The 14,760-nt window shown below is 38.4% G+C and overlaps 1 protein-coding gene across 1 annotated transcript; it reads right to left on the bottom strand.

Moving 5' to 3' along the window:
* Positions 1–1,807: 1,807 nt before the first annotated feature.
* Positions 1,808–13,564, bottom strand: UPF3B (UPF3B regulator of nonsense mediated mRNA decay). Its single transcript, XM_063433370.1, has 10 exons — positions 13,369–13,564; positions 12,537–12,643; positions 11,762–11,868; positions 10,677–10,775; positions 10,231–10,341; positions 8,187–8,230; positions 6,738–6,926; positions 6,087–6,232; positions 4,869–5,184; positions 1,808–2,696 (listed from the first exon to the last, which is right to left on the bottom strand). The coding sequence occupies exons 1-10, from the start codon at positions 13,480–13,482 to the stop codon at positions 2,550–2,552; spliced, it is 1,380 nt and encodes a 459-aa protein (XP_063289440.1). The 5' UTR covers positions 13,483–13,564; the 3' UTR covers positions 1,808–2,549.
* Between the last annotated feature and the right edge of the window lie 1,196 nt (positions 13,565–14,760).

Here is a 14,760-nt window from a genome sequence, read left to right as displayed (position 1 = left end):
TAACCCCTCTTAGATAAGCAATGTCATGTACCTCAACATACTCTTAAGCATAATTAACTTTATCACATGCATGTCTAGCGTAGAATGTTTAATACGACTACTAATGTTACAAAGCCTGTTATTTTACAGTTAACCAATAAGCCTGTTTAACCTTTAACGAACACTTGACTTGTATTAGCCTGTTAGAATCATACCAAATAGACAAAGCGGATTATCAATCTTACGTTTAACTATTAATATGCCTAAATACTTTAGCATGTTATATCATATAAGCAATGTTTACTAGCCTGTTATATTCATTTTTAACAAAAAATGTGCAAATGTAAAAAGCCACGAACATGTCTGCATGAACCTGCCTGTGTCTGCTGTCGTGGCTACACAGGCCTGCATGTAAAATCTTTTGCACCAAAAAAAAAGAATAAAAAAAAAAAAAAAAAAAGAAATACGGTAGGGTGAAAGTGCAAGAGATCAGAAGAACAATTAATAAAAACAGGAAGGTCAAGTAAGAAAAGCAGTCGCAAAGAAAATGGAAGAGAACAGAAAAGACGAAGAGAGCTATTGAAAAGAGGTAGGATATCATGAAATACAACCTTTAGATTTTAGGCTCATTTCGACTGCCCACTTGTTTCTTTAAGTAAAACAAGTCAAATCTTATAAACCCATTAAACAATACTGCAAAAAATGTTAGTTCTTAACAAATATATAGGGAGTGAATGAAAGAATTAGCAAAAATTGGGAGAGTCTGGAAAAGACATGGTAATAATAATACAAAGCAGTTGGAGAAATTCCCAGAGTAATTTGTCAAATTGCTTTAGAAAGTTTTTGCAACTTACTTGGGTTCTGCTTGGCACTCATGGCTGTAACCCTGCTTTTGGATTCTCCTTGCAGGATAATCCAATTAGCGCCACTGATTTAAGCAGTGCGGTTCTCGTTGTCTGACAGCGTTAACAGAGTGCTCAAAGCCAATGAGCATGGTCCTCTGACAACTTCTTCACCTCAATAAAGAAGCTGGATACGGTGTGGGTGCATGTGGACCCATCCTACAATGGTTTAAAGATTAATCTGGGAGTAACTGCTAAAGATCAACGGCCAACAAAAATGACCCTGCCCCACGGCTTTCACAAATATTTTAGATTATCGCCCAAAGAGACTCCAACCATCATAAGTGCTACATCTCACTACAGTGGTTATGGCGGCTCAAGTCTCCTGATACAACCTCTCCAGGTAAGAATGAAAAAGTTTCAGTGGTTTGACACATATCTGTTGTAAATGAGGTTTAAACCCCTCTTTAGATCTCACTACAGAAAAATGGGCAGAAGTAATATCGATTCTGCCCACGTTTGGACAGAATTAACTGGGTGAGGCTGAGTATTATCCTGAGTTTGTAGATTTCTATCAGTCACCAAGTCTTACACATACTCTGCAGGGAGTACTTCCAAAGTGACAAATAGCCTGCAATACCTACAAGGCAGACTGACAAATTAGTAGGGTAAAGAGATCACATTTAAGTTTCTCTCTCATCCTCATACATGTAGCTGTAAACACAAGACAAGTGTTAATTATAGCACAGTTAAGGTTTTGTGGTCTTTACTTCTTTGTGATTAATATCTAAATAAGAATACACGTTACAGAAGCGTCACTAAACATGCCGTTACCCTGTCCATTCTAAGAATCAGATAGTGGAAGGAGCTTTTTCCTTGTGAGTAGCTAGTATTCCTAGTTAGAACTTGGAAGTGTGAGTCCTGCATATTGCATTGTTCAAAAGGGAAAGGGTTAACAAAAACACACACACACACACACAAAGATATACATTTCAAAAGTACCTTTTATTTTGTCCATAGAAAATAAAAAATAATAAAACATTTTAAGTTATATTTAAGAACATAATTAACTCTTTATATTATGCATTCTGCTAAAATAAGCAGTCGATAGTTTGAGATTATGTCAAAGCAGGTTTCTAACTGTAATAAAGATCTGTATGAAAATAATCAAGAAATAAAGAAAACTACATTTATTTTGAGTCCTTTCAGCATTTTAGAGCAAAGATAATATATTGAAAAAAAAAAAAAAAAGATAAATCGAAGCATGATAAATGAAACAAAAGAAAACAAAAACAAACTTCTAACACCTACATTGCAAATTGTACTGGAATAGCTCTACTTATTCAGCCCATATAACACCAAGCTGAAAATTCCATCGAAAAAAATATAGTTCTGCCATAACCCTTTGCCAACACAGGAATGGAGGACTTGTGTTTCTTTAAGGCCACAACACAGATTGTAAACAGGAAATTTCCACCTATTTCACCACCGCTTCACTTGCACTAAGGACTGGACAGTCTTACATATGGCCTTGTTACTACAAAAAACCCAACTTGGATTTTCAGCCAAACTCGTGCTTTGTCATCCCACAGATGCCCCAACAATCTCCTATGGACACTTCTCCTGCCTGTTCTTGACTCCTTCTCTTTGAAGGCACTTCTGGATTGCCGATTTTTTTTTTTTCTTTGGTTATCATGACGGGCAGGGCACACCAAGCCTTCTTTTGCTTTACTCTTCTTCTTGAGCATCATTGGTTTCACCCTCTGGTTTTTTCTCTGTGATTTGATCTTCAGTCTTGGCTGGACTCTCCTCACATGGGGTTAGTCTGCTTCTACTTCTTGCTCCAGGCTGATACAACTGCATTGCTGGACGATCCTGGAGAACAAGGACTGCACGTTAACATTTGGCATATTTAATCATCTGCGGTAGATTATATTGCTACTGTTACTTTTTCAGTTCTCATAAAAAGGTATTGCCTCATATAAAGATTGAATTATAAAATGCTATATTAAACATTACAAATCATTACAAACATCTACATCTTTGCAGAGTATTCGATTTACGCCATTTGATTAGGTTAGGAGAACCAATAGACTACTTAAAATATATATATTTAAAAAAAAAAAAAAAAAAAAAAATTATTCATCACACAGAAAGATATCAGATTATTTACGGTCATGAATGGAATTTTTAATTTTACAGTATGGCCAGTAAATATACCCAGAGAGATAGTCAGTAGCAAGAAGATGCAGGATACACAGTGGTCAATTCAGATAACCCTTAGTTCTCTGCCAAGGTGATACTGATCAACAAAATAAATTTACCAGAATGCATCTACTAATGTGAACCTGTGTGGTCTGGTTGAATAAAGTCTAATCTCTCATAGTAAGCAGCAACAGTGGGCCTTGCAGTTACCCTTGCGTACTGCAGCAAACTGTGAAAAAAAATGCTTAATCTGTAAGTAGGTTAGAATAACCGGTTTTAGAATATTTCCTTGTCTGTCTGTCTGTCTATTATATCTACTACTACAGTTTTTCCTCTCTCATTTTTTTGGGCAACTGAAATTCCAGAATACAGGCATTCTTGCCAACCGGCATCTGGGTGCTGCCTTGTAATCGTTTGAGTTTGTCTACTCGCGTTTGATATGTAAACTGCTTCAGACTAATTCATATTTGGTTTGGTAATATAAGTAACTTAAAGCAGCACAATCACACCACCCTCCATGATGAGAATTTAATGTAGATAAAAATAAGAGATTGATTTTGTAGGAATTTCACTGAAATTCCATCGCAGTCAAAAGATATACTAACACAAAGTAGGGACTACTTTGTCTTGGTATATTTCACACGCTTGACAACGTGATGGCTGACTAGTTTCTGAAGTGCCAGAAGCTGAACAGTACTGGCAGGCAGGCATAGGCTGCAAAGGACAGGGTCACGTAAGTATAATCACTTCCCCCTGCAACCTGCAGTAGTTTAAATGTTAAAACGGTCACTTAAGACAACAAAACAACTCATCAATTGTAAAAGTTTATGGCATAGAGAGTACCATGCATCTCGCACCATACAGAAAGTGGCTTATAACTACAGCCTTCCAGAGTGTTCAATCAGGGTAAAAAAGACGAGCTGTCTAGGTGGCAGGCAGTCCTGCAAATCTCGGCACGTAGCCCTGCCCATTAAACTGAACCGGTAGTACAATCGGTTAGTGGCTGCGTAATGTCTACTACGTTATGATTGGAAATGCTGCTGGGAGATAAACAACTGTAGCCCATAGAACGGAATGAAAAGATTCTGACTGGAGCTGCTTAATGGTTAGGAAGGGTTCTGCCTGTACAAGAGCAGAAGCAGAAAAATCTTTAAAAGGGTAAATGCATAATGTGCAGCGAGGAGAGGTGCTACATGCACACTATAAATACGATCTAGAACCCTCTGGATAGAAGCCAGTGACTATCCAACCATCTACAGAGAGAGTTAAGTATCGACAATCAAACCCACAGGCAAACACTGAGACCAATAGGACTAGCTACATATAGATTTACAGGGGGAAGGAGGGTACAATAACAGTGCATTACAGAAAACAGGAATGTTGAGCAGTGTTAAAAAAAATTCTGTATGACAAAATCAAAGATTTAACCCCTTAAGGACACATGACATGTCTGACACGTTATAATTCCCTTTTATTCCAGAAGTTTGGTCCTTAAGGGGTTAAAGCAAAAAAGATCTTACTACATTTTTTTTTGAAATTCTAAGATCTGTATTGCGTTTAGGCTCCTTCCCAGACTTGGGAAGTTTTGATGTCTATGAGAAAGATCATTAAAGTCCATCAACTCTTTGGGCTTTGGACAAACTGGCAAACAGGCGTATCTGGTATTTAGTCCAAGAACAGCTGAGTTGTAGCCCGATTATACAGATAACTATAGAGGTTTCTATAAAACTACATGATGCTTATTTAAGGACAAGGACTGCAAAGGCCAAGGTCATTTTGTGTACTACACACAATAGCTTCAAGAAGAAAAAAACCTACATAAAAATGTATTCTATGCCCAACCTTGTTCCTTATACGATCTCTCTTTGCAGCCTCCTCCTTTTTCTCATCACGTGCTGCCCTCTCGGATTTCTCAGAGTTCTGTTGACAATCAATAAGGTCCTGCTTCCGCCCTCTGTCTCTTATGTTGTCTCGCTCCTTCCTGTACTCATCATCTCTTCTCCTGAAACACCGATCTTTCTCATAGCGTTCTCGTGGCTTCCGACGTTCCTCGTCGTGGTATCTCAGTTTCTCTTTCTCTCTTAGTCGCCGCTCTCTTTCATAATCTTTCTCTCGATAATCTTTTTCTCTGTAATCTTTTACATAGTCTTCTTCAGTCCTGCATTGAGATACACCATTTTGAAAATCGCAAACTGTGTTAGATTCTTATATATTTAAAAAAATAAACAAACACGCAAACAACAACAAAAAATACTTAGTAAACATCACATTCTGTGCATGGTAGAAATGAGGATAGATAAAAAGGTAGGATTAAAAGCAAGGTAAGTTCAGCTGGAAATGGAAGGATGGATTTATTTACACAATTGTAAAGTTTGATAAAAGGTAAAATTGATAGATTGAGGTCATAATCAGCAAGCTGGGAACATAGCCGAGTTGGTGTATTTTCATAAAGGGGCTATTTTGTTCTAACTTTAGAAATTTAACTACAAATCATGGTTAAGTAAATAAGCCCCAAAACATATTTTGAGAGTTCACTGGTTCTTAATGATGTTGTATTGTAAGAATTATTGATCTGCAACATTTAAAAGGGACACTCAAAGAATCAAAACTACTAAAGCAAGCTGTAGTGGCTATAGTGCCAGGAGACCTCTGGCGCTGTTCAACGCAAGTTGTCAAAACATTTATGAACAATTTGACACTTCCTTTTCTCTAAGCGGCCCACTATCCTTCTGGTTCATATTTTGCATTAGCAGGTTAACTTTGGACATTAGATTAATTGGCCAGCAAGTGTCAGCTATAGTTCTATGCCAATATGTGTGTATGAACTTCTGGACTGCACAGCTATGGTAGAGCAGTAGAGCCTGTGGGCACCCATGACAGACGGGCAAGTGTCAAACCGTTTGTAATTAATTTGATAGCTTATTCTAGGATGGCTACACTGGGCTTTTGGAACCATAATCATTACAGTGTGCTGTAGTGGTTATGCGGCTGTGTAGCATACCATTTAAATAGTCGAGACATAAACAAAACTTTTTTTTTTTTTTTTTTAAACACACGCACCTTTTTAATTTCTCCTCTCCAGCTTCTCCATCTGATCTTTTGCCGGAAGAGACACGTTCTTCTCTCACACCCTCCTTGTCAGTTTTTCTGGGTTTAAACTTCTTTTCTGACTCTCTCTCGTCATCTTTTTCAGGTTTCTTAAGCAGCTACGACATCAAAAAGTTTGTACTCAATATAACATATGGCAATAAAGTGTGACCCCCCTTTACTACCCTTCCATTGTCTGACACACACATATTTCACATTCAATGTCCTTACTGAGAAACACTGTAGAAACCCCGACAGTGTCCACACAGATAAGCACTCCCTTAAATCGTGCAACTACACATTTGAGGTACATTGTTCATAGTTTCTATGATATGAGTGTCATGTGTTTGGGATGCATGTTAGATGGGTGCTGTATGTCATGTGGGCAATTGATGGGGATTATGGGTAATGCATGCAATGTATGTAAGTGACTATTGGGTAAGCTATATCCAACAGGTGTAGTGGCGGTGTTATATGCGCAGTATGGGTGTTGGGTGCAATGTGACATCTTGCTCCTAGTACCAGACCAAACCGGTGAAAACTTTGAGAAAAAACAAAACAGAAAAAAAATAAAAATATCTATTCCATATCTTTTACATGAGATGGCATGTAGACATTAGCTACCTTTATTTTTGGTTCATCCTTTGAGCGCTCAGTCTCTTTCTCAGGTGTCCTTTCAAACTTTTTTTGTTTTTCTGCATCTTTTCTTTTTCTCCTTTCATCTTCTTTCCACTTTCTCCTTTCCTCTTCACGTAGTCTTTTTCGTTCCAGTTCTCTTCTTCTCCTTTCTTCACGTTTTTCGTCTCGCACTCTCTGGGAAAGCAAGCAAAACATAACCACTGAATGATATAAAACGAAGCAAAAAAACAAATGCTGAATGTGTTTTGAAGGAATAGCCGACAGGTTAATCCATGCAGGATGTATACAGATAATGCATTCAAATGTGAAACAAAATAAATGAATAAAAAGATAATCTCCTTAACATTTCCTGCTGCTGATACACTTGTAGCTGAAAGCAGTGGAGAGCCCTTCTCAAACCAGGAAGGGTTTCCACTAACCAGCAACATCTCATTCCGAGTCTCATCTTCTCCAATAAACCACTGTCAAGCAGGAGTTTATGAAATGCATAGTTCAACACATCTTATGCATGAAAAATCTCAAAAAGCTATTCATGGTCTCATTCACAGGCTACAAACAGTGTTTGTCAAAGCATGGGCTCTCTTACAGAGTCAGAGAAGACAAGGATTAGAAAAACACAATGCAATATTTGTACAGTTAAAGGTTAAGTACAGAATCCTAGTTTGACTTCAGTGGAATACAGGGCAAGCTTACAACTGCAGCCTTTTTTTGTGCAAATGTAGGCATAATTTAGCATAACACTTGGCATACTTGAAAATGTGAGAAATCTCAATGTATCCTTCCCGGTAAAATATTTTATAAATAAATAAAATAATATAGGTAATGAGAATGGGTTCTAAACACTGCATGATTCAAGGTACTTTCAAAACATATTAAAAATGTGTATGTAGGTAATACAAATTACTACTAATTATGTAATGGAACTCACATAAAAACTATATACTACCCATCTGCAATATTCTATGATGTTGGAACTTTAGCCAAACATTTAACCCCTTAAGGACCAAACTTCTGGAATAAAAGGGAATCATGACATGCCATGTGTCCTTAATGGGTTAAAGGAACATCCCAGACAGAACCAGCTCACATTAGCACAGGATTCCCTAGCTCACACAGTGAAGAGCTTGCCAGGTATTTTCAGACACTGGGGGTCCTCATGAAACTTGGGGACACTGTATCAGGCGGGGGGGGGGGGGAGGGATGGGGGAGAGGAGTCATTTTTATATTTAACCACGCCACCGTTTCATTTAAAGGGTTACGAGCAGTAACAACAGAGGGGACCGCCCAGGTAGATTTAATCAATGCTGGTACCTTTACAGCATGACGGACTATGCATTCACTGGGCATTAAAGCCCTGCACAACGGCATATACCGTCATGTGGTCCTTAAGTGGTTAAGAGAAATAATGATTAGACATTTTAGAAATAATCATACCTGTCTATTTTTTAGGAAGCTCAACAGCGGTGTAGTCTTCTTAGCTAAGGACAAATAAAAGACAGTCAGACAAATCCCAGCAAACAGAACAAGACCACACATGCCAACATAAATATACAAATACAATTTACACACATCAAATGCTGATTTTGGGCAAAGCATTCATTAAAGGACAACTGTCACCTCAACACAACAAGTTTTGAAAGGAAATGGATTATTTGTTAAATTACGTTTATGTAAAGAAATGAGGAAAACCTCATCTCTCTCTTTAGTAGATGACAGGATCCTTGTACAATATGGTCTCCCCTGCTTCACTCCCTGCACAGAGCAGTGACAATCACAGATTGTCAAATCCAAACACTATTTGTATGTATATGCCTGAAGGATCTTTTCATATACAAAAATAGGGATCTCATGTACTTCATTCAATTTTTTTTAAAAATCTATTTATTGTTATTAAACAATAGTTTTGACATGACGGTTCTCCTTTAAGGTTTGCTTTAGAGATGTCAAGTAACAGTTCTCGGTTTTCGTGTCCGTCCCCCCATTATATATATAAAATTAGGATAAAGTAATGTACTTCACACAATATCCACAGAGCATTAGAATAAATGAAAAATAAAAATATTCACACGTATTTGAGGTTATTGCATTTGCTGTGAATTCCCAAGTTGTGCAGCTTCCGCACTGAGCACTAACCAAACAAGGAAAAGCCTCTGCTCACAACTTTTAACAGCACTGTTGGACATATCCCATAAGCAGTGGTTTATGTGCACAGCAAAGATTTCTGGGAGTTGTAATTCATTTGTCAGCTTTCTACTGTAGAAAGCTAACAAATTTACTACAATTCTCAATAACTCAAGTCACAACATTCTTTACAGTAGTATTTCTAGAGCGGAAGGGAGAAATACTATAGTATATTAAAAGAAGCAGTATTCCTAACATGGTGGTGTCCCTGTGCCGTCCCTCCCCAGTAATCAAAGGGATAAAAAAAAAAAAAAAAAACTTTAAATCCTTACCTATATCCATCTGCGAAGTCCCTCGTCGCTGGTTTCATCTCCACCTCTTCCGATGTCATTGCAAGGGGGAGCCTAACACTCATACACGGCGAGTGCCGTTTGTGCATTTGGCCTTCCCCATTGAAAGGAAATATGGACCTGCAAGACACTGGATGTCCTCATGCAAACTGTGAGGACGCCCAGCATTGCTTCACGGAGTGGCTCTGGAGGCAGTCTTAACCATGCAATGTAAATAGTGAAATTTCTCTAAAACTTTTCAGCTGCAAGGTTAAGGGGACAGGGATTCTGCACCCATACCACTTAAATTAGATGAAGTTGTCTGGGTGCCTATAGTGTCCCTTTAAGCAGGAGAGAAACAGCTTACAGAGCAGTTATTAGGAACTAAGACTAATGAACTAAATAAAGTTGATACAAATAAACACCCAGTATAACTAACTTTAACCTAACAGCTCTTTAGCTGTATGGATCAAGGATAGATTTATTACTAATATTAAAGGAACCCTATAGGGTCAGGAACACAAACCTGTATTCCTGACCCTATAGTGTTTAACACACCATTTAGCCCCCACCCCCCTTAAAAGTTTAAAACTCACTTTATTTCCAGCGCCACGCAGGTCTGCCGGCGCCGGCTCCGCCCTCTTTGTGACAATCAAAATTCTCCCACAGGGAAAGCATTGGATTGGCTAAAATCGTCACGAGGGCATGGCTAAATGCTGTTTTGGCCAATCAGGACCTCCTCATAGAGATGCATTGAGGAAAATTCAGCGTCTCCATGCAGAACATAGGGACGCTGAACCTCAGGGCTGCTATTTCGGCAGCACCTCCAATGGCCATCTAAGAAGTGGCCACTTGGAGGTGTCCCTAGAGGCAATGTAAACACTGTCTTTTCTCAAAAAAGGCAGTGTTTGTATGAAAAAAGCCTGAAGGGAACTATTATACTCACCAGAACAACTACATTAAACTGTAGTTGTTCTGGTGACTATAGTATCCCTTTAAAGATAATTATGTTCCAATTGAACTTTTACCTATCATTTCTTTGTTCTTTGCTTCGATTTCTTCCAGCAAAGTCTCTGGTGTTGATGTCAGTTTCTCATCATCCATACTGTAAGAGTCCAGGAATTTTCTGTATTCAGGATCTTGTGACAAAATTAAAAGGATACAGTTTTTACATTAAAAAAAAATAAAAAATAAAAATGCACTCTTCCATGAGTTTAAAGCTGCGTTTTGCACATTTTCAGAGAATAACTGTCTTGACAAATGGCTGTTAAATAGCCATATGTTAACAAGGAGACATCACAAAATCTCAGACACCAATTCCAATGGGAATAAAGATGCAGGGATAACCCAAATGTGAGAGAGACACAGAGACAGAAATAAAAACAGACACAGAAGTCAGAGGACAGAGAAATAAAAGTCCAAATCATGTACTTAGAATGATCAATATAGTTGGAGTTTTTTTTTGTTATTTTACCATCATCAATTGTTCCAGCCTTAGAATCCTTCTTCTTGCTTTTCTTTTTTGCCACTTTTTGAAAGGGGGCAAACTCCACAACAGCTGGATATTCCTGCCCTGACACAGGGGAACAAAAATAATACAAATAAAAATATAAAACATGCTACCAGAATAATTTTTAAATGCTAGCACTAAATATATATGTCACATCCAAGAATGCTGCACTCTCAGACAAAAAATCTGAACCTTCTACTACAATTCCTGCATAGCATTGAAGGGGCACTATAACCACTACAAACACTTGTTAGTTGATATGGTACCAGCATGCCTCTGGATTTATCTGCAGTCCTGGATCCTCACCAGCATATTACTATCATGGACGCAATCTCACAGCTGTCTATTTTTGGGTGGCATTCCCTGGATAAGCAAGTTAGTCAACTTAAAGGACCACTCTAGTGCCAGGAAAACATACTCGTTTTCCTGGCACTAGAGCGCCCTGAGGGTGCCCCCACCCTCAGGGACCCACTCCCGCCCGGATCTGGAAAGGGGTAAAAACTTACCTTTTTCCAGCGCTGGGCGGAGAGATCTCCTCCTGCTCTCCTCCTCCGATCCGCCTCTTCTCCTCCCCGTCGGCTGAATGCGCACGCGCGGCAAGAGCTGCGCGCGCATTCAGCCGGTCACATAGGAAAGCATTCTCAATGCTTTCCTATGGACGCTGGCGTGCTCTCACTGTGAAAATCACAGTGAGAAGCACGCAAGCGCCTCTAGCGGCTGTCAATGAGACAGCCACTAGAGGACATAGGGGGAAGGCTTAACCCATTCACAAACATAGCAGTTTCTCTGAAACTGCTATGTTTATGAAAAAATGGGTTAACCCTAGAAGGACCTGGCACCCAGACCACCTCATTAAGCTGAAGTGGTCTGGGTGCCTAGAGTGGTCCTTTAATAAGCTAATGAATGCCATACATAGATACTACAGTCAGCTGTTTTAATATAAATGTACCCACAATAAAATATGTATATATAAAAAAAAAAGTGCACGAATTACACATGGACAACAGGTTTGAGCAGATAACTGTTCCGATATAAATATTCAATCGTACCTCTGTGATCGATAAAAACATATCCATCAAAACGGTCTCTAAATAGCATTATGTCATCTTGACTTTTAAAGTTGATATATGCCCTTGAGAACATATGAGGAAATAAGCTGTTGAAGAAGCACAGTGCATTTCACGTTAATCAACAGAACATACAGGCATCACATACAACCCCTAGCATCATCCTTTCAGAAAAGGCTAATAATGTACTCTAGCTTCTCCACAACTCATATTTTATAGACAGCAAAAGAAAAATATAAACAATATATTACACACATGCATATATCTTTAAATGCAAGAAAAATCTAATCTAAAAATGTTATCGCATTTTTTGTTAGCACATGACGTACAAGCCCTGTAAATATATACAAGCCCTGTAAATATCTTTCTCTGTATCTTTTAAATGAAATAAATAACAGGAAATAGACTGCTGAATGGAGTGGAACGGTTTTAGTATGCACATGTATTGCAGCACAGTTTAAATAAATTAAGCCAATAGAAACACTTGTGGCAGTGCTGCTCATAACAACATAATCTAAACAGACAATATGAGACCTTTTGCACATCAGTGCTGCTCCAACATGTCGAGGAGAACACAGATTGGCTGAAATATTTCAGCCACTTGGCAGTGTTTATACAGGTAAGTTGCATTCTGAGAAATTCCCTTAACTTGGAATTCCTTATAAATTGATTTAGAAGTGTGAAAACATGTTTTTCTAATAATATACAACTGTGATGTTTATGGCAAGGAAATAGAATTCCGAAATCAAGTTGTTACCTTGAGTCATTGGTAAAAAATTCAAAGTAGTCGTGGTCTGGTAATGGCTGGAGATGCTCTTCCAACTGCTCTTTGGTTAGACTTGGAGGCAATCGACGAAGAACCACCTGTAACATAAAAGACTCCTAAATGGAAACAGTAATGCGTACATGCTTTTCTATAAAAACACACCATTCTGCACAGTTACGGGTTTTTGGTTTTTTTTGCAATAAAAAGGATGAATGAATGCATGGTCTAAAATAAAATATTGTTGTTCTTCTCCACTTGTGCACATTATTACTTCAATTTCACATTTTCTAGCATTATTTATACTTAGTGTAATGCTCTGTTTTTATAAAAAAAATAAACATAACAAGTAAACGCATATTGTAAATCTGTTGGCGCTATATAAATGGCAATAATAAATAAAAAATAAAATAAACGCAGTGTTCTAAAATTCAAAAAGTACCTGACATATCTGTATGTTAAAAGAGCGTAACGGCAATAAATAAAATAAAATAAATAGATCTTATGGAGCTAATGTTTACTTTAACTTTTGGCCTAAAATATCCTATTCTCTCTCCACTATAGACTTAACAAACATATTATATTGTGTTATATTTACATATGTTATTATGTTATAAAAACACAGTCTATCTCTGATTATATTGATACAGATCTGTTGCATTTGCTGGATAAGTGGTTTATAGCTAATTATTCTTACAATATCCCATGTAAACAGATCAAGCAGTTATGGTGTGTCCATGCATGGCCTGTCAGCTCAGCTATGAGCCAGGTGACTCCTGTCCAATGTGTGCACCCACCAGGCCCCAGGCCCTCTGACTGCCCTCACCTTGCTCATGACTTCCTTCTTCTCCTTCACCTTCTCCATCCTGTCCCCCTCGTCCACGGGGCCCAGCTCCCCTCTCCTGTCTTTGGGTTTTGCATTCTCTTTGTCCTCCTTCATGGCTGAAGACGAGCTCTTAGACAGGAGATTGTTTGGTGACCAGAAGTAAGTGACTCCTGTCGTCTACCACTTCTCCTCAGCAATCTGCAGTCCCGCTCTCCGATTGGCTGCTCGCTCTGGTCACGTGACTACCAGTATGGCCTCTCGTGGCAGCCATATTGGATGGGGAATACTTTATAATTTCCTTCAAATTTAAAATAATAAAATAAATAAATCTGTTGCAGTACACAGCAATCTGCTCCAAGAAGTACATGCTTTACAAAGCACCAACTGAAAGTGCAGTAGCACGGGCTGGGTGCTGTGATTATGTCACTTTCCCATTTTAGATTATTTCCCTTCCTAAGATGGACGCTTCGAGACGTCGTCAGTTGCCATGCTACTTCGGAGTCAACGAGTGCTAAACAAAAGAGAAGGCAACACAGCGCAGCATTCTCAATGCAGCCGTGCAGTACGTATGTCGCCAGTGGGATTACAAACTGCTTGCAAATGGCTCCAAAAAAATGGTTCCATTGTGTCAAATCGTTCTGCGCACAGGGTGTTTGGAGCTCGGGAATGTGTGACGCAGTGCATAAAGCTCAGAGCAAACATTCCAGCTTCATTCTGAAAGTTAATTAACCCCTTAAGGGCCAAGGCTTTTTTTTTTTTTTTTTTAAGATGCAACTTGTTCGTGCCATTATTATTATTATTTTATTATTTATATAGCGCCATCAGATTCTGTAGCGCTGTACAATGAGCAATGCATTCATTCCACCACAATTTCTATTAAAATATGCCCATACAATTTGTAAAGTAGAAATATGGCTTTCTGTTTATACCCTATGTGAATACATAGTGCAGAGGGGAAATCCCGCAACTGCAGTGATACCGTGTTCTCAACCTGATGGCAAACTACCCTGCCCCTCACTGTTAATTATGTGATGTTTTTTTACTTGTTTATTTATTTATAAATTCATGTCAAGTCAAATGCCTTTAAATGCTCACCCTTTTGTACGGCCTAGCTGGCAAGTGGATTTTACCTCCCCATACTATCCTTCCCATTAAAATTCAATTTAGAACAAGTACAATATATTTTATTTACACAGACTGATTTCTAAACACATTTGTTGTAGTTTAAAGGCACATTACTGGGAATATTATTGCTGTAGAGCTATGTTATAAACACACACATGCGCATGCACACACGTGCGGACAGAGGGATTTGGGTCTAAAATAGGGACTGTTTTTCCTAAATAGGGACACTTGGGAGGTATGGAGTATTAGTTTTAGCCTACAAGCTGC

Source organism: Pelobates fuscus, chromosome 9 (assembly GCF_036172605.1).
Source record: "Pelobates fuscus isolate aPelFus1 chromosome 9, aPelFus1.pri, whole genome shotgun sequence".
In the NCBI taxonomy this organism is placed as follows: domain Eukaryota; kingdom Metazoa; phylum Chordata; class Amphibia; order Anura; family Pelobatidae; genus Pelobates; species Pelobates fuscus.
Note: the sequence above shows the minus strand (reverse complement) of the source record. Positions and strands in the feature narration are given on the sequence as shown.

Excerpts from the sequence above, each read along its gene's own strand:
- UPF3B (XM_063433370.1), bottom strand. The coding sequence starts at position 13,482 with ATGAAGGAGGACAAAGAGAATGCAAAACCCAAAGACAGGAGAGGGGAG. Across the intron at positions 12,644-13,368 it reads AGAAGGAAGTCATGAGCAAG|GTGGTTCTTCGTCGATTGCC; the intron begins GTGAGGGCAGTC and ends TTTATGTTACAG. Across the intron at positions 6,233-6,737 it reads AGGATGAACCAAAAATAAAG|CTGCTTAAGAAACCTGAAAA; the intron begins GTAGCTAATGTC and ends TTGATGTCGTAG.